Source organism: Micropterus salmoides, unplaced genomic scaffold, assembly GCF_014851395.1.
Source record: "Micropterus salmoides isolate LMB-PRFRI ecotype aquatic unplaced genomic scaffold, ASM1485139v1 Ms_hic_scaffold_22, whole genome shotgun sequence".
Taxonomy (NCBI): domain Eukaryota; kingdom Metazoa; phylum Chordata; class Actinopteri; order Centrarchiformes; family Centrarchidae; genus Micropterus; species Micropterus salmoides.
The window spans coordinates 13,374,248-13,393,850 of NW_024041373.1; the positions used below are offsets into that span (position 1 = coordinate 13,374,248).

A 19,603-nucleotide genomic window follows, 5' to 3' on the forward strand; every position below is an offset into this window, starting at 1 on the left:
ATTATAATTTGTTTTCTTCACTCAGACATTTGAGGACGGCATGAAGCAAAAGCAGGAGCAGCTCCAGAAGCTCAGAGAGAAGCTCCTCAACTTGATTAAGACTCATCCAAATTCCCCCGAGGCAGCAAAATGGAAGCAGATGCTGGCAGAAATAGGTATGCACTAAGGTGTTGTCTCCAGATGGCCCTGGGTAATTTATGTCACTGAAACTGTCAGAGGTATGTTGAACCACGCTGACAAAAAATGTTTCTCATTACGGCACTGGCCTTTGAGTGAAGGCTTCTAGAGGCGGCTGAGGCTCAGGAGGTAGAGTGGGTTGTTCACTAATCAGAAGGTTGGGGTGTGTGCGGGATTAGTTTCTGTTTGCTTCCTGATGAGCAGTTAGCACCTTGCATGGCAGCCACTGATGTGAATGGGTGAATGTGACATGTAGTGTAAAGTTCTTTGAGTGGACGGAACACTAGAAAGGCGCTACACAAGTGCTGTGCATTATCCAAAATGGGTTGAAAGAATTTGTGTCCATCTGCCAACCACATGCATAGAGTACATGCTAACAGAATGTGAGTGTGACTCAGTACCTGCTCTCTGCCACACCGGTTAAATTAACACATTCATAGTGCCAAGTCCTGCTCAGTGGGATGTTTGCTACCAGAACAGTGGGACAGTAGAAAGAAAGGTGCTGTTGTGTTGACTAATGCAGAATGGTGTGATTGTTCTGCCCCCCCCCCCCCCCCCCCATCGCTCAGATGCTGCTTGGGCGGATATTAGCGGTTCTGTAGAGGAGAGGAAGCAGCACCTGGAGCAGTCCAACAAGAATCTGGACATCTTCCAAACAACTGAGCTGCAGCTTGGTCAGTGGCTTTCAGAGAAAGAGCTAATGATGAGTGTCCTTGGACCCCTCTCCATAGACCCCAACATGCTTAAAATGCAGAAGCAGCAAGTTCAGGTAATCATGGTGCATGTTGTTGGGAATAAACTGAGGCTTGTGCACTTCTTAAGAACCAGTATTTCTTGTTGTTTTCGGAAGAAGTGTTCACCTTGACTGATTTTTGCCCTCCAGATCCTCCAGAATGAATTTAAGAGCCGTAAACCTCAATATGAGCAACTTGAGGAAGCTGCCTCTGCCATCCTGAGCTCCTCGGGCAACCAGGACCCCTCAAATGGGAAGCTGGTGAGGGAGCAGCTCGCTGCCGTCACCCAGAAGTGGCAAGGCCTCACGGGACAGCTGGACCAGAGAGACAGCCTCATCGACCAGGCTGTGGTGAAGACAGGGCAGTTCCAGGAGTTACTGAGGAGTATCAGTCAGACTGCCACCGAGCTGGAGAATCAGCTCACCAACCACCAGGGCCACAGCACCCAGCCCGATGCTGTGAAGAAGCAGTTGGAGGATGTCCATAACATCTCAACCCAGCTGAGAGAGGAGAGGAAGAAGCTGAAGGAGGCTGAGGTCATCAACGCAGAACTCACAGCTATGGTGACTGAGGACTATCTCAAAGCAGACTTAGCCAGGCAGCTGGAGAGTGTCAGCAAGCCTTTCAAACAGCTGGAAGAGAAAGCAGGTTGGCCTTTTATAACTTAACCTAATAATGTTGTGTTGTAATGTTTGGAAAGAAAGAACCATTATGTTTGTGTTGAGTCACAGTAAAATATATTTATTCTATGACAACAATTTTCCAACAGGCTCTTGTGGAGTACTCAAACTCCGGTCAAGGCCCAATTTTTTTGACAATTTTTTAAAATTTGGAATATGGTATAGTTGATATAGTTGATAGTTGTTCCCTCTAAATTATATCACAAATGTACAGTGCAATAAAAAGTGCAGCTATCTTTTAGTTCTGCTTTTTGCATAAGAGGTCTTGCAGCATTTAACTCACCAATTGTCACTTTTTTCTGTTGTAGCAAAACGGATTGAGCAGCTCAGCTCAACTTTTGCCAGCTCTCAGCAGTTCCATCAGACCTCCAAAGACTTTCAGTCATGGCTGGGTGAGAAGCTCCAGGACCAGTCTAAGCCCCAGCCCATCTCTTCCAAAGTTGACGTTCTGCAACAAGCCCTGGAGGAGCACAGTAAACTCCAGAAGGCTCTCAGTGAACATAAGGAAGCTTACAGCACAATCATTGGGGAAGGGGAGATGCTTCTGCATAACACTGATGGTGCAGAAAAGTTGGCACTACAAGGGCAGCTTACTACACTCTCTTCCAACTGGGAGGAGGTGAAGAAGAGCTCCATGGAACAGGTCGACAAACTCCAGACTGCCTTGCAGAGATCTCTGAAGTATCAGGAGCATGCAGAAAAGCTCAGCTCCTGGATTCAAGAGTGTGAGGCCAGCGAGGGCCAAGTCAAACTCACTGTTGATCCGGTTGCTGTGGAGAGCACCATTTCTCAGGTGAAAGCTCTCCAGAAGGATGTCGACAAGCACAGAGGGATGGTGGAGCAGCTCAATGCGGCTGCAGATAGCCTTCTTGAGGTGGCCAACATGGACACTGAAGGCGTCAAAGAGGAGAAGGCTAGCATTGGTAAAAGAGTGGACAATGTAATGGATGGCCTGCAAAACAAACGGGAGTGCCTGGAAAAGATCTCACACACAGTTAAAGAATTTAATGATGCCTATAAAGAAGCAAAGAGTCAGATTGAGGCGGCTAAGAAGCAGGTGGATACCTATGAATCACAGGGAGTTCAGGCACACAGCAACAAGAACCTGACCAATATGAAAGCCCAACAGAAGAGTTTAGAGGGAGTCCAGAACCAAGTGGAGCACCTGAAGAACCTGGCCAGGGGCCTTGTGTTGGATGTCCCAGATGCTGATGGGGTGACAGACCTCTTACTGCAGGCTGACAGCGTAGAAAAGGACTACAGCACCCTTAGCAAGACAGTTGAGGAGACGTGCCAAGTCTTGGAGGGTAAACTGCAGGGCATTGGGCAGTTCCAAAACAGCATCCGAGATATGTTCACCCGGTTCACAGACCTGGACGATGAACTGGACAGCATGGCTCCTGTGGATCTTCACTTGGCCACTCTTAAAGAACAGCAGGACAGCATTCAGAGTTTTGTGGCCAAGCTGCAAGAGCTGATGGCCAACACGGCCAATGCTGGAGACAGCTGTAGGAAGATGCTAGAGACTGAGACCTCACCTGACCTGTTAGGCCTGAAGAGAGATCTGGAAGCTCTGAGTAAGCAGTGTGGTAAACTGTTGGACAGGGCTAAAGGCAGAGAGGTGCAGGTGCAGAGTACTCTCACCAAACTTGAGGAGTTGTACAGTAAACTCCACCATGCGGAAGACAAACTTCGTAGAGCCGTGGACAAGGAGGCGTCCCAGGAGGCAGTTGGCATGGAGACGGACATCATCAACCAACAACTGGAGGCCTTTAAGGTATGTAACCCCAATGTAACATTTATTGTGTTGTTTAGGCCTAAACATGAAATTTCATTTAATTCAAGTGTGATAAGTGATTGAGTTGGATGATGGAATATATGTGAAATCACACCAGCAGTTATGGTCCATTGTATGTGTGTGTTATAATTATCAGTGCCTAAACATATAAAGAGATTTTAAAAACTTTAGCATGCATCCACTTTGTATTTTTGGAACTAAAGCTGTGTAAGCTTGTTACAATGCAGTCTAGGGCTGCAACTAACCAAATTTTCACAATTGATTATTTGCTGATTAGTTTCTTAATTTATCGTTTGGCCTATACAACATATGAAAAGAGTTAGAAATGCCCATCATAATGTACTAGAGCCCGTGGTGATATAATTGTTGTTTTGTCCGACCAACTGTCCAAACCCCAAAAATATTTAATTTACTATAATGTTAAAGAGGTGGTATTATGCTCATTTTCAGGTTCAAAATCTTAATTAGGGGGGTTGTACCAGAACAGGTTTACATGGTTTAATATTCAAAAAACACCATTTTTTTCTCATACTGCACATTGCTGCAGCTCCTCTTTTCACCATATGTGTTGTACGCTCCGCTCTTGAGCTACAGAGTGATACATCTTACTTGTACAAAATCTTTGTACATGCGCAGTTCCCAGGTAAGGACTACTAGCCATTCAGAAACAGAGAAGGGCGGATCGTAAGAAACAAGGCAGTGTGATCCAAATCAAAGCCGTTTCAGACTGCGACCGTAACCTAGCAGATGGTATAAGTTACTCACAAGTCCACAACCACACAACATCATTGTTCCACATCTTACTATAAACCACTACAAAAATCACAATATTTCAACTCAATTTAACATAAACATTGGCCAAACAATTTGAACATTTGCTCCGTCGCTTTCACATCGGGTGTAACATTAGCATTATAGGTATAACTTTAGCTGTGTTTGCCAACGTTTGCAACAACTCCACACTTGAACAGTCTGTGAAGTTATATTGCTGTGTTTATTTTAAATATAATTCACAATCAATAAAGCATACGTACAGGTTGTGATTGTGAATTTCCAGGCCCAAACAGAGTCGGAGTTGCATCGTCTTTTAGGACTAAACGTTGAACTGTTGCCGGTGTTCTGACGATCTATGCTGCCTTGCTGAAAAATGCTACCATAGCGCAAATCGACAGACTCGACTCTACTCGGCCCTGCTCCGTTTTCCATTGCAGATAGTACCCAGAGATAGTACGTAGCTTGTCGTCATAGCGATGCCACACACAACTGCCGCGACGTAATGTTCAATGCGACACACATACCAGCGATCCACACAGCTTTATCTTTTTTAAGTTAAAATGTTTCAACATTACTCAGAATGTAAAGACAGATAAGCGGTATGAAAACCTTCCAGCTGTGTTTTCCTCTGCCGTTGTTGCTGCAGCGGTCTGTGTGAGGGCGGGAGCAGAGGGCTTTGTGAGCAGGTGGCTGGCCGGCCTCGCCAGCTCCTCCTGCAGGTTGGCACAGGCTTCCCCCGCAGCCACTTGCAATATTCGAAATCTACACAGCTGATTCTCACCTCAAAACTTCTCAGAAGTGGATTTAGTGATGAAATTCCATACGAAAACTGTAAAATATAAAACTTTCTGTTGCTGGCCTCTGTCTGGCGCACGCAATGATGATCCAGTGAATAGTGAATATTCTCTCTAACCAATCAGCAGTCTGTCATGTTTTCACGTTACATTTTAGTATCCCTCAGCTCACTTGGAACCTCGACGGAGGTGAGGTGATACGAAAAAAGGACCTGGAAGCAGGTACAGGTACAACATTTCTAGAATGGAAACCCAAACAAAGGCGAGTCCAGCCAAGTCGAGCTGGTACTGTGCAGTGGAAAAGGGGCTTAACTAAAATCAAAGGGCCTCTGTTCAGACTAGCTTGGTTTGAGGGCGTGCCTGACCCCGCTAGCTGCTTGGCAAGCTTTATGGCGCGTTTTCCTTGTGATGTCACAGGGAAGGAAAGGACTACAAACGATCTGTTTTCAAGCAGTGCAGAGCAGTGCTTTCTGTGGGAGATGGGAACTCCCTTTGGGCTGGCTTTTTCACTTTGCAAACATGTTACATGCACAAAAAAGAGATATAACTCAATAAAGGAGAGGTGAAAAGCCAAAAAGCATAATAGCACCTCTTTAAGACAAGGAAAAGCAGCATATTTTCACATTTAAGAAGCTTAAACAAGAAAATATTTTTCACTGAATTACAGCTATGTGACATTGATTAAGAGAGAGAGATTTAAAATTATTGCAGACTTGTGGTGTTAGTAAGGATAATGGTGGGATGAGTTCACAGATTAAAGTACATCGTTTTTCATAGTAATGTTAAAAGATGCAGAAGATATTGTACAAATATAATTATTAACGCCTACAATTTGTTCCTATAGTAAAATTTTAACTAATTTGAGAAAAGCCTTTCTTGTAAAATTAGATAATAGAAAGTGCAACATGCATATATTTTATTTATCCGAAGAAATTCAGTTTTTAAACGTGAAAGTCCCATTTGGTATTTAAACTGGCAGTTACTGACAAATGCTATTTTTATTGTTACTATGAATTAATCTAGCCTCAAAGCTATATGTTAAAAGCTATGTTCTCTCCTGTGTTTTACATATATTTCCAAATTTTAACATTACCTTATTACATGAACAAAACAATTAGTATTTTAGATGCTGTTTATCCACAAAACCTTGCATTGGGCTAGATTATCAGCTGGCTCTTCACTGAGCACACTTACTACATTCGTGACAATCCTCCGGGGACTGCTGGTTCATTAGGGGCATCTGGTGTTAACAAAAGAGCTGTGGCCCATATGCAGTGATGGTGCGGGAGGGATGGACCGTCGCAGCCAGGTGGTTGCCAGCAGGGTGTCACTTGATTCGATGGTCCCAATAATGAAGCTGGGCCTGCATCCTGATCTCTTAACATTGATCTTGTTGCTCTTTTATGTTGTTCTGACATTATATCTATCGCTCATTAGCTCTAAGCTTAGAGTAGCCCGGTGCTAATTTTACCATTTTGACATGGACACCAGTTGGTAATGTGATGGTTGGCGATCATTAAAATGAAACCCTATAGTATTTAGTGCTGGGCTGAGCGTCCATTAAGGCTTGTGGTAATATGAAGTTAGATTGCTAAATATACTGTGATAAGGGCTTGAATAGATTATTCCTTTAAGCTGTTTCTTATTGCATTAAGAAAGTTTGTACTAAACATTTTAAAATTGCAAGCAGGTCATCATCATATTTGCAGTAATACAGGCACAGCTTCCTAATTGTCCTAATCGTTTTCAATTCCTCTGCCTCTCCATAGTGTCGATAAAATCATGCAGGCCTTTGTTGGTGTCAGCAAGGGATAAAACAAGGGGTAGCCATAAGCAAGATTTACAGACAGATGCAAAATATTTTAAAAGCCTGTAAATTCCTGTGGAGTTTCCCCAAAGAGGATTAACCTATATTTAGAGGTGAAATTGTGAGACACTCCTTCATTTATAACATTTGATAGTATTACAATAAAACAGCTGTGTATAGGCAGATGACACAGATCGGTCCAAAAATGTAGGTCAAGGGATTTTTGTTTTTCAATTAAGGGGGTGCCGCACTCACGTAGGAGGGCTACACCCAAACCTCCAGTAGAGCTGCATGGATTAAAATATCACTGGGGGTAGCTGGGGTAGGGGCTGTTGTGTGGAGTTTGGTTTAAAGGCCTCGCAGGGTAACTATTAAAGAAGTGATTGATTCAGATTGTTGCTGAGCAGCGTTGCCATGGTGCATGTTTTTACCCCCTCTTTGTCCTGTCTCCAGTCTGGGTTGAGAGGGCATATACGGCCTCAGCTGCTGCTGGAACATGCCCTTTGTACTCATTCGTTCCGATACTACGGCAAAGCAGTGCTGGAACTTTTGTTGCTTCTTTATTTAGTTGCAGCATAAAAACATTAGGTGATTGTGTCATATTCTGTTTTATACTCGCTGGATCAGGCCTGTGTTACTGTAGGTTAAGTGGGCTTTATTGGCAGCTGCTGAGAAAGAAATAAACAGAGAAAGACAGCGCTTATATTCGTCCCTTTCATGTGCTGTTACCATTTTAGGTCAAGTTTTGGAAGAGACACGCCTGAGTTCATGTGTTTGCTCTTGTTTTTCACATGAGATTTGTAGGACCTCAGCTGAGGAAGTCCTGGTGTATGTATATCTTTACGTGTACCTTAAAGGGCAGCTCAAGTGACTCAACACTCCTGGGGGCTGGCGTGGGTGTCTTTTCTCTCTGTTCAGACATTACATCAGCGTCTCTTGCAACTCAGAAAGGAATTTCTACTGACTGAATCACACTGTAGCTAACCTGCTTCATTGAAGTCGATGAGGGTGTCGCTGTGGCGACGTAGTGTCGCTTACTCACTGCCACATAGCAGTGATGCACTCTTCTTAAAGTGAAACATGGAACCTCTTTGCGCCAGTTGCTATACAGGCAGAGGACACATTGTTTTGCAGTAAGGCGATTATGTTGAAAAGGTTTCCAGTGTTTGTTTCCCATGTTGACCTACATCTTAAGTGTTAAAGCAGTCAGCTGAACTGAAATGCCAGAAGACGAGTTTGAAAACAATACGCTCCCACAATACATTTGTGACAGTGACATGAAAACCAATTAGTTCGCAGTTGAATGTTGTTTCCGACCTCTGGTTCCTTAGTTGATCAGCGGTCGTTACCTCTTTTATAGAAAACACAACAGGGTCAGCCTGCTTGGTCAGCTAGATAAGAACAACTGAATCAATCTTAACAAGTGTTATCTTGTCGATTGGCAGAAAATTAATCTGCACCAAATTTGATTTGAATTTTTAAGCAAAAATGCTCACAATTGTTAGTTCTAGCTTCGCAAAAGTGTATGTTTGCTGGTTTTGGACTGTTGGTCAAACAAAATAGGCTATTTCCATATGTTCACTTGGGTTGAGGAAAATCTGATGGAACGATGAATCGATAAATAAATAAAATAATCGGCACATTTAATTGATAATGAACATTAATGTTTTTAAGCATTCATGCAAACAATCCTGGAAGCTCTCCTGTAAAGTTCTACTTTGTTTTACTAAAAGTTACAGCTCAATACAAATAAAAACAGTGAAAGAAGGTAATATTATTTATCACTTGTAGGATTTAATAATCAGGTATCTTCCACATAGAGAGGACATATTTCTCCCCTTTCTAACTCAAAGTTGGCTCTTACTAGCCATTGTGCACTGTGCCTGATTGAGAGGCTGATAAGTGGTGCAATTGTAAGAGCTTTTTACAGTAGTTTTACTGGAAAATGTGTCCCCTTTTAAAACTTCGACTTTTGGTCTGCAGTGCTTAAATGCAACATTCACTATTTATGTAATGTTCACAATGTATCAAAGTTATATGGGACAGTGGGGACAAAGAGACCTGCAGCAGCCAGGAAAATTACCAGAGGAATCATTTTTATTCATACATTCAAAAGCCCAACTATTTAAAAAGTTGCTGTGTTTCAGTGGCTGAACATCCTTTATTAAAATCCCACCAGATCTTAACTGCTTATTTATCTCTGCCAGCCTCTTTCCTTCTTCTGTCATGCGCGCAGATCGGGACAAAGAAGTCGGGATTGTTCAGCTCCTTACCGAGCTACTGTGGTGTAGACAATCCAGGAAACAAAAATAAATTCCTTTCATTATCTCCTCCATCCTCCTTTCTGCCCCTACCCCGGTCACTGGACATAAAAAGCGCCTTCATGCACTTGGCAGAGCTGTCGGTGTTAAATTACCTGGGACCTGTGCCTCCCTCAGCATTCCACAGTAATTAAGAATATCTGCAGGGTCCACAGCAACCGTCCACGGGAGAAAAAAAGAGGGCAAAGAGAGAAAAAAGAAAAAAATGGGTATCTATTTCAGCATAGTGTGATGTCATCAGAGTGGGAGCTGCTGCTGCCTGCTGGTCTAGTTTTGTTTTTATTTTTTAGAAAGTAGAAAAGCTGTTGCGTATCGCTTCTCCTCCCCGTTCCCCGTCCCCTCCCTGTTCTCAGTCACTAAAAGAAAAGAAGTGAAAAAAAGTGAGTGATTGTGTCAGGATGCAGAAGATGGCTTAGAAGTGAAGTCATATGGGCCATGCTGACATAAGGGGGAATTAGAAAGGGGGGGGGAGGGTCTTGTGTCCACCAATCAACATGTGCTGGAGTGGCTCTGAGCACAAATGGAGTTGTGGCAGATGTTGTCTGAATAATGAGCGGGGGCGGGGCATGAAACCCTCTGCCAGGAGGGTGTCTGTCATTACGAGGGAGCGATGAGAGAGAAAGGGCAGGCTTTTTTGTTTATCCAGGAGTACCAGCTCTCCTCAGAACTGCACACTGCTTTTGGTAGAGCCTGCTGGATTTGTCTGTGGATATTTTCACTTTGCACTGAGGATTTTCCTTTAGCTCGCATGGATGCTGCAAGGACTTCAAGGAAAAGGAAGCACTTTGGACCAGAGGAGTAGTGATTAAGTTTTGGCAATGCACGAAGAAGAGCCTAGAGGAATATTTTTGGGTTAGGTGACTGTAATGAAAGACTGGATTTTCATTCCTAACATGGAGTATGAAGCTGCTACTCAGTCCTAGCATTTTTCATATTTGTGACATATTTGTATTTCTAAAGCCTTTATTTTATGTATTTAGATCAACTTAATTGTGTCCATAATCTTTAAAATAAAAGCACCTACAGATTTTATTTTGAGAAATAAGTTTAGTATTTCATTCAAGAAAGGAGAAAAATTATAATTTTGCACACAGTTGCTTCTCATGTAAATTGATGACATTGTGCCCCTATTTAAACGACTCAGTGTGCACAACTTATACCTCAAAGGATTTCACTACATCCTTAATATTTTCTTTGTAGTGAGTAGTGACAACTGTTTTAGCATGGGCAAACCGCTGAGCAGACCAGATTGCCTGAGACAAAACCCTTCCTGTGTGGGGAAGGGGGAGGAGGAGGACCTGAACATTGACGACTGCTATGTGCCCCAGAGGTCCATTTATGACACCGTCCGGCTCAACGAGCAGATAGACTCGGGCTCTAAAGGCAGCCTTTCTTCCCGGCACTTCACAGGCACCCTACCTTACACTCACCGCACGCTGGACCTCAGCAGCCTGTGTGGGAATGGAGCTCTATCTGCTTCCAGTTCATTTGAGCTCCGGACCCGCAAACCTGCCATGCTGGACGAGCGTGTGGTCTTTGATGGACTTAGACTCAACGGGCACATAATCCGGGCGACTGATACAGTGCTCCCTAAGTCCCGTCTCCAGGGAGGAGAGAAGAAGGATCATCCGCATCATCGCCGGTCATGGCGGACTTTCGCTCCCACTAATTTGGGCGAGTATGCGAGTCGCAGTGGAACCTTGTGCTCCGGGAGTGTTGAGAGGCCGGGGTTGATCAATGGCAGGAGAGGGCAGAGCATGACCAGCTCACTGACATCTGAAGAGGACTCAGGCCTGTACAGCCCTACTGTGGAGAGGGAGCGACATGCTCATAGATCCCATAAAAGAGCAGGCCCTGGTACAAGGAGCCTCTCATCCTCAGAGGCGATGCACATGTCTGGGGACCTGAGAACTGGGCGATCGCTCAGCTCAGGGCAGGAGGAGTTCCCTTTCTCACCTGCAAGGGACAACCGGTCTCTTTACCACAGTAGCAGCTTGGTACAGGAGCCTCGACAAACAGAATCTGGTGTGGTGGATCTAAGTGAGAAGTATACCCTCAGCAATGGAGAACACAAATACTGCACGGGGAGGTTATCGGTAGGTTCCTCCAGGACTCAAAACGAAAGCTCTGGTTGGCGTTCCCGGACTTTAACCGACTATGATGAGCTATCCACTGCTGAGCTGTTAGAGGATGTGTCATCTCAGGATGACTGTGAGTTGGTTAGCGTGGTGGTGACACAGCCTGAGACATACGGAAACTCTGTAACTCTACCCATAGAGAGCTGCGAGCCAACAAAACTGTGTACTGTGCAACAAGGGGCTTCCAAATACAACATGGAGGAGCTGGAGGAGTTTCTGCAAACAGTGGAGGCCTGTCTGCCTAAAAGTTTACAGACATTCCAGAACGCAGGAGAGCACGAGATAGAGGCTTTACTGACTGCCATCGCTGCGTGTCCTGAAATGGACCCTATGGGTTATTTCTCATCACAGGTGCCCAAAAAAATCCTCTTCCTTCATTTCCGAGTTTTGCAGATTACCTGGTTGAGCACATTTCTCTAGATGATACGCCTCTTTAGATGAGTTTTTCTTGGATGATTTTCTTGGTGTTTTGCTCACGCATCTGATTACATGATGAGTGAAATAGGTTTTGCTCACTAGTTCACCCTTGAAGTCTGTATGTGTTTTGCACAGCTGTGCTTTAATTGTTAGCTGTACTTTTCTAGAAGCCGCTGACTGGTTAGAGGTTTGTTGATGTCAGCTGGAATTTTAACACTAAACCTGAGGTGATGTCGTGGCAGACATGACCAGTTTCTGGATTCAGGATAACTTTCTGGCATCATTTAGGACTTTTTCTTTTAAATCTAGATCTAAGTCATACAATTTTACAATTTCTTGTATTTTTAGTGTTTCCTTTATTATATGTTTTAGAACAGATTTGTATAATGCTCAGTAGTACAAAATCCTGTCATGAGCAATATTGTAATTAAGCTCACTGTAAAATGGGAATTGTTCAGAATTAGTCAAATACTAAATTTGGTCTAGTTCCAAAAATTCTAATAAAAAAAAGTCATCAATGAAATCTCTGGCCTTTACAAATGGAACAATCACCCCGGTTTAATGAACCTCCAAATAAGACTGATGACATTGTAATTTGAGCACTTGTAAAATATTTATTCTGATTTGTTCCATTTGTCTTTAGGCTTTCCAGAAAGAGGACATTGATCCATTGCAGACGCAGCTTCAAGACATCAACTCCCTCGGCCAGGGCCTGATCCAAACCGCTGCCAAAGGCGCCAGCACCAAGAAGCTTGACGATGACCTGGAGGAGGTCAACACAAAGTGGAATACCCTCAATAAAAAGGTTATTTGTTTTACACTGCAAGTCAGACTTGTTGATCTTTGCTTTTGAATATTGGTCATTAGTCAATTTGTAAAGAGGGATTGGCAGTGTAATGAGCCATTTGTCCCTACTATTTGTTATAGTTTTATCCTTTGATGAGTTACTGGGCGCAGTTCAAGTTGACAGGTGACATCTATATTTACCATGTGGTCTGCAGATTGCTGAGCGTTCAGCCCAGCTGCACGAAGCCCTGTTGCATTGTGGGAGGTTCCAGGATGCTCTGGAGTCACTGCTCAGCTGGTTGACTGACACGGAGGAGCTTATGGCCAATCAAAAACCTCCGTCTGCGGAGTTTAAAGTGGTCAAGGCACAGATACAAGAGCAGAAAGTAAGCCGGTATCACGTGGTACAGCAACATAAACACATAAAAACACAGATGTAAAACACACCGCCAGCTCTTTTTTAATCCTTCCACTTCAACACTAGAAAATCACCGCAACATAATGACTTTGCCATTCATCTTACTAAATTGACATTCATTGTTAAACATGAGTGTGGTACACAAAGCTTTTACTTAAATCGACCCTTAATTTGTGCCTATATATTTACTGCTTTTCACCACCAAGCAACGCTTCCTGTTAAAGCACGTTAAAGGCGCCCAATAACTCTCCTCCTCTGTGTACCTTTGACAGCTTTTACAGAGACTGCTGGATGACCGAAAGCCAACAGTGGAGCTGATAAAAAAAGAGGGAGGGAAGGTTGCGGAACTGGCAGAGTCTGTGGATAAGGAGAAGGTTGCAAAAGAGATCGAATGCCTGGGCCAGAGGTGGGACGCTCTGCTCAAGAGGGCTGAAAACAGGTCTGTATAAACATCTGTAATGTTAAACCTCCTCGATGCAATGCTGCAGTACATTTCACAATTAAGTGTTGCTAATGAAAAGTTTTCCTAAGTTTTAATTTGTTGTGATTTTTCCACTCCTAATTGAATTTGTGTTTTTGCCTAGATATAGATTTGGTAGTATTCACAATGTATCAAGAATGTCAAACTCCTCAATTCCCCTTTATTTTCCTCCCACTGAAGCTTAAATGAAGAGTTCAACAATTTAGGAATTGCACTCGAATATGATGCTAGCTGGCAGCCAGTTAGCTTAACACAATGACTGGGGCAGGGAGAAACAGCTAGCCTGGCTGTATTCAAAGGTAACAAGACCCGCGTACAAGCACGAGATGTGACTAATTTGTGAGATTTAGAGGCGCTAGTACATAGATTTTGAAGATAAGTTTTGATTAGTTTTTGTGTTTTGCCTGGGTTTGGATTTGGGAATATTTTAAATGTATTTAGAACATAAAAACTCCCAAATGGACTCCTCACTTTCCTCTTAACTGAAGATTAATTCATAGAGAGATGGTTGATATTCAGAAATGTGTCTGGATCAGTCCACTGTGCACTGCACTTTCTCAAGTTCAAAAGGGGACTGTGAAACATTATTTAAATGTTGCTAATATTTCCCAGTAACCCATTTTTTCTAGGTTTGGTTAAAATAAAAATGCCTATCACTCTGTCCATTGCTGTACTTTACTCCTAGTCCAATGCTGTTATTATCTGCATAAATATATCAGGCACAAGCAACTGGAGAGCATCTTAGTGGTCACTCAGCAGTTCCATGAGACCCTAGAACCCCTGAGCGAGTGGCTCGCAGCCACAGAGAAACAGCTAGCCAACTCCGAACCCATCGGCACTGAGACGTCTAAGTTGGAAGATCAAATCTCTCAGCATAAGGTAATATCCATCATCTTATATCATTACCATATGTTTTTGGATGTTTTTATGACACAATCAGTTAAGTTCAGCTGAATTTAGTTTAATTTGCTCATTACTCTAAGTTTATGCTTTTCATTATTTCCCACTCCATTTCTCATTTGATTTCTGTTTCATATTTTTGTTTTATGTGTGTGTTTTCTGTTTTTTGTCATATCTCCTTGGTTGGTTTCCCATCCCCTGTGGTCAGGCCTTAGAGGAGGAGATTATGAATCACAGTAAAGACCTGTTTCAGGCCGTCAGTCTGGGTCAGATGCTCAGAACTGTGAGCTCAGTGGACGATAAGGAGTTTGTTCAGTCCAAACTGGACGCCACCCAGGCCAGTTACATAGAGCTCCAGGAGCGATGCAGGAGGAAAGCCGAGATGCTGCAGCAAGCTCTGGCAAACGCCCAGCTGTTTGGAGAAGATGAAGTGGCGCTCATGAACTGGCTCAACGAGGCACACACGAGGCTGAGTGAAGTGTCCGTGGAAAACTACAGAATAGATGTTCTTGAAAAGCAGCTGGCAGAACAATGGGTACACACTCCTCCTCAGGCCGACAAGCATTGTGTTTTCCTTTCATTTAAGTTGCATCAATCATGTTTCAGTTGATTTTAGTCATTTGTGTGCCATGCATTCTTTACAGTGGAATGTGTGTTGTCACTCTCAATGACTTTCTACGGTTGTGTTTTCATTTTAGACACTACAAAGTGATATTGAGCTGAGGAAGAAGAATGTTGACCAAGCCATCTGTAATGGGATGGAGCTTCTGAAGCAAACAACAGGCATGTCTGACTTTATACTTACAGCTATCACACTTCATACACAGTATGATGTATTACAGTCTCTGTAATGTATATCATACATTTTCTCGCATTATTTAGGTAACAACAGACAAAATCTTTCTCAGAAGGGTAGATGACAAAATTAGTTGAAATCTTATTTTCAGAAAGTTTCCCATCTGGCAATTAATTTAAAGAAGTAGTTAGATGATGAGATACCACTACCAGTCTTGTTGTCAGACAAGATAAGAAACCAGAGATTACTTCAGGAAGTTGCTATGCCTGGAAATAGTCTGGCATACAACCCCTGTAAAACCGCAGTTTCACTTAGTTTTTTGTATAGGATAAGCAAACTAGATATAACATTTAAATTAGTGATCTTTAGAGGTTCTGGTAAACATATTTTGTTACATTTGAACAGAACAAGCCTAGCTATTTACTCTTGTTTCCAGCCTTTATGCAAAGCTAAACTAAGCGGCTGCTGGCTCTAGCACTCTCGTGGTATCATGGTATCTTGTCTTCTCGTCTAACTCTCAAGAATGCGAATAAGCATATTTTCCAAAATGTTAAATTATTCCTTTAATTGTTAAGGGGTTCATAATTAGGTGTGAAACATGCATTCATTCTTATTTTGGCGTCCAAGTTTGGTCCAAGTACCAATGGAAATGAAATGTGTGGCCTGTGTGACCATTTTGTCTTTAAAACATCAGACAGAATTTGTGCATGCTGCTGCTTACATGAGTCTTGCTCCTGTCTGTGTTCAGCCAAGCCAGCAGCATACTGTACTTCCCTACAGTAATTTACAGCAGAAATGCAAATCTCCTTAAACTAATGTGTATTAATTTACTATAAATAGGTGATGAGGTGGTTGTTATCCAAGGCAAACTGGACGGAATAAAAACAAAGTACGCTGAGATCAACACAATGAGTGACAACGTTTTGAAGACATTGGAGCGGGTTTTGAGTCTCTCTACTAAGCTGCAGAACACCCATGAGGATCTGAGCTCCTGGCTCGAGAAAGTCGAGACTCAGACCAGCGCTTTTGCTGATCAAGAGCTGGTGGGCGAGCAGCTCCTTCAAGCACAAAACAGACAGAAGGTAAGAGTTTCTACAGACGTACGGTTCATATTTGTCCCTAAAGAAATGAATACCAAATGTAATCTCTAAAACAACAATAATAATGATGATAATAATAATAATAATAATGATAATGTTAATAATAATAAAACAACCTTTAACACTCTGTGAGCTGCTTTACAAAAACACAACAAGTTGGCGTTTTCTGTGTTTGTTATGTAATCTTGTCCAGGCCTTGTTGAAGGAGACCAAAGACCAAAAACCTGTGATGGACAAGCTGAATGAGTTGAGCAGTTCTCTCCTGGATCTGATCCCCTGGCACACTCGCGAGGGTCTGGACAAGCTGGTGACTGAGGACAATGAGCGGTACAGAGCAGTCCGCGACACCATCACCCAGCAGGTCGATCAGATCAACGCCGATATACTCAAGTCACAGCAGGTACACCAGAGAAATTGATAAATGTCTTTTTCTCATTTGGCTTTAATTTCTGTCTTCTCTAATAAGGAGGTGAAACGCTTTCAGCAATGCAAACTGATTTTTGTCTGTTTCCAGTTTGAACAGGCTGCAGACACTGAACTCTCTTGGCTGACTGAAGCTGAGAGGAAGTTGCTGTCGATGGGCGAGATCAGGCTGGAGCAGGACCAAACCACAGCCCAGCTCCAAGCACAGAAGGTTAGCCTGTCATACTGTGTGTCTGTGTATGGATAGACACAGGCTTCCATTTCAACAAAGTATAGTAAACACTGCGGTTTGTTTTGTAACGTCCAGCCAAACTCACTCTACCGGTTTTCCAGATCTTCTCCATGGACATCATGAGGCACAAAGATGCTGTGGATGATATTGTGAAAACAAGAAAGGCCATCATGAACAGCAAAACCCCGGAGGAGAAAGAAATCTTGAAGGTGAAAAGAATTTATTTCCTGTTTGAAACAAATTAATTAATTAAGAATATGCACTCAAGTTAAAGGATCTTCTTGGTTTTCAATCAGGCCAAGACCCAGACTCTCTTGGAGAAGTACGGCATCGTCAGTCAGCTGAACTCAGAGCGCTGTCTGCAGCTGGAGCGAGCCCAGTCTCTGGCCAACCAGTTCTGGGAGACCTATGAGGAGATGTGGCCGTGGCTTCAGGAAACCCTGAGCACCTTCAGCCAGCTGCCTCCACCTGCCATCGAGTATGAAACACTCAGGCAGCAGCAAGAGGAACTCAGGGTAAGATGGCAACAGAAGCAGATGTTCAGTGCAACACTTTTGCCAAAGCAATGAAAAAAACTTAACATTGCTTCCTCTCCAGCAAATGCGAGAGCTGATTGCCGAGCACAAGCCCCACATCGACAAGATGAACAAGACCGGCCCTCAGTTACTTGAACTCAGCCCAGTGGAGGGAGCGCCCATCAGAGAGAAGTACACAGCTGCAGACCAACTTTACACCCAACTCAAGGCTGATGTCAAGCAGAGAGCTGCCACTCTGGATGAGGCCATCTCCAAATCCACCCAGGTAAGGAACAGTTCTTCACTGGGAGTTTCTAAGGAAACATCATATTTTTCTCTACCATTGTTTAATATTTATTTAGAATATTTGGTAACACTTTCTATGAAGGTCATCACTATAATGACTTATGCATATATTTATAACAGGATATAATGCGTCCATAAGACATTATAACAGTTGTTATAATCATAACATAATGCATTAGGCACTATAGCAAAGTTCATAACGTATTATGACCTTTTGATTTAATGTTTTATAACTAATAGTAATACCAGTTTATATTACTGTGTGGCAAGAATCTCCGACCATGTTCCATAACACATTATAACCACCGACTCTGCCTTGTTATAAATACACTTTAGTCACAATTAAGAATTAGTGATGTAAAATGGAATAATAGCTTATATTAATGTTTAATGTTATATAGCATGTCTTTGTTTGCTTTAAGTAAAGTGTTAAAATATCTATCCCTGTATAATATATTACAGGTGGACATGATACCATATGAACTAATTATAAGACCTTATAACACGTCATTGTTTGCTTTAAGTAAAGTGACACGCATTTTGCGCAGGAAAACAACTTTTATTTATGTTTCTTCCGTTTATGAACAATCAGTATGAATTTTGAACATTTTGCGGTTTAGCACAAAAACACAACATAATTACATCCAGAAAACTCGTTGTCAGGGTGGTGAAAGATCACTCAAGAGAAGACCTGTTGCCGACCAACATCTGTAAGAAGAGGCTCAGATGTTGTTGATGAATGGCGAGCCTATGGACAGGCCCTAACAGATGCAGTGGACAATTAAAGACAACCACTTCACAAAACGTAGCCTATTAAAAGACATTTTAAAGTAATTAAATGGGAACACTGTTAGCTAGCGCTAACTGCCTTCACTTTTCCAGCAGTTGCGGAAACAACAGACTTAATGGACACACTGTGACCTACACTGCACATGTTCTGCCAGACTGACAACTTACTAAGTAACTTAAATATTTTCCTCCGCTAACTTTCACCGTCACGTTCTGCTGCTCGCGCTCTCTCATTCATAATCAATTCAGAATCTTCCACGTCCGCATCGTAAAGAAGTAAACTATACTGTACTAATGCTCACGGAACGCAAATGGCGGAACATTCAGAACTGCGGAAGTGCGGGCGCCCGGACAGTCGCAGGTGTGCACATAACAGAGACCAGTGATCTCTGTTATTGGTCTGAGCCCAGTGTTGTATTCGACGCATTTCGCCGCTGCTGAATGAATGACCACGCTACTAAAATTTCACGCGGTCATCAATATGACCGGCACACCGTGCAGCAACACTCATGGCTGCTTTGGTTCCTGTGTGCAAAGCGAGTGTGTGTGCCAGCGAAATATTTAAATTACTTCGTAAGTTGTCCGTCAGGCAGAACATGTGCAGTGTAGGTCACAGTGTGTCCGAAAGTCTGAAAAGTGAAGGCGGTTAGCGCTAGCTAACAGATCCCGGTCTGTAAAGCACGGTTTTGGCTGCAGTGTAACGTTAGCTAAATTAGTAACGGAGTAATGTTAATTAGTTGCGTGTCATTACTACATAACTTGTTGAGGAATGAGAACAGCAGGTTGAAGCTAAACTGGTGTCCTGTACACATACTGTACATCCTGATAGTTAAGTTAAATTATATTTCAGTGTCCAGAGGAGTCAGACAACTGGTTGTTAAAGTAGGATGCTGGTGACCACGGAGGAGCTGAGGCTACTAAAGTAAATCAGGGATGTAAACTAGTCCTTTTAAGCAGTTGAGGAGACATTTCTTTTGGATTTTAATGTGCAAACGAAATGCTTAGTAATTATCCAGAAATTACACAGAAAAAAAGATGCATCAAGATGGATCGCTGCCCTCTGATTTGTAATCAAATCGAATCGTGAGGTGCCAAGAGATTCTCATCCCTACTGCCCAAACAGTGTTCCCATTCAATTACTTTAAAATGTCTTTTAATAGGCTACGTTTTGTGAAGTGGTTGTCTTTAATTGTCCACTGCATCTGCAGTGCAACTAT

General features: G+C 42.8%; 1 protein-coding gene across 14 annotated transcripts in view; it reads left to right on the plus strand.

The window, feature by feature from the left end:
• dst (dystonin) overlaps positions 1 to 19,603 on the plus strand; it is a 108,787-nt gene that overhangs the window by 68,850 nt on the left and 20,334 nt on the right. For 12 of the 14 annotated variants that reach the window (XM_038737078.1, XM_038737064.1, XM_038737067.1 and 9 more), the window contains 16 exons: positions 26 to 155; positions 747 to 946; positions 1,061 to 1,559; positions 1,900 to 3,368; positions 12,284 to 12,445; positions 12,642 to 12,812; positions 13,117 to 13,283; positions 14,045 to 14,204; positions 14,434 to 14,760; positions 14,924 to 15,008; positions 15,862 to 16,103; positions 16,315 to 16,521; positions 16,636 to 16,755; positions 16,878 to 16,985; positions 17,073 to 17,291; positions 17,374 to 17,577. In XM_038737078.1, the coding sequence (XP_038593006.1) occupies positions 26 to 155; positions 747 to 946; positions 1,061 to 1,559; positions 1,900 to 3,368; positions 12,284 to 12,445; positions 12,642 to 12,812; positions 13,117 to 13,283; positions 14,045 to 14,204; positions 14,434 to 14,760; positions 14,924 to 15,008; positions 15,862 to 16,103; positions 16,315 to 16,521; positions 16,636 to 16,755; positions 16,878 to 16,985; positions 17,073 to 17,291; positions 17,374 to 17,577 (4,470 nt within the window). The remainder of the gene's footprint in view (positions 1 to 25; positions 156 to 746; positions 947 to 1,060; positions 1,560 to 1,899; positions 3,369 to 12,283; positions 12,446 to 12,641; positions 12,813 to 13,116; positions 13,284 to 14,044; positions 14,205 to 14,433; positions 14,761 to 14,923; positions 15,009 to 15,861; positions 16,104 to 16,314; positions 16,522 to 16,635; positions 16,756 to 16,877; positions 16,986 to 17,072; positions 17,292 to 17,373; positions 17,578 to 19,603) is intronic. The other 2 variants (XM_038737070.1, XM_038737072.1) reach the window with 1 other exon arrangement.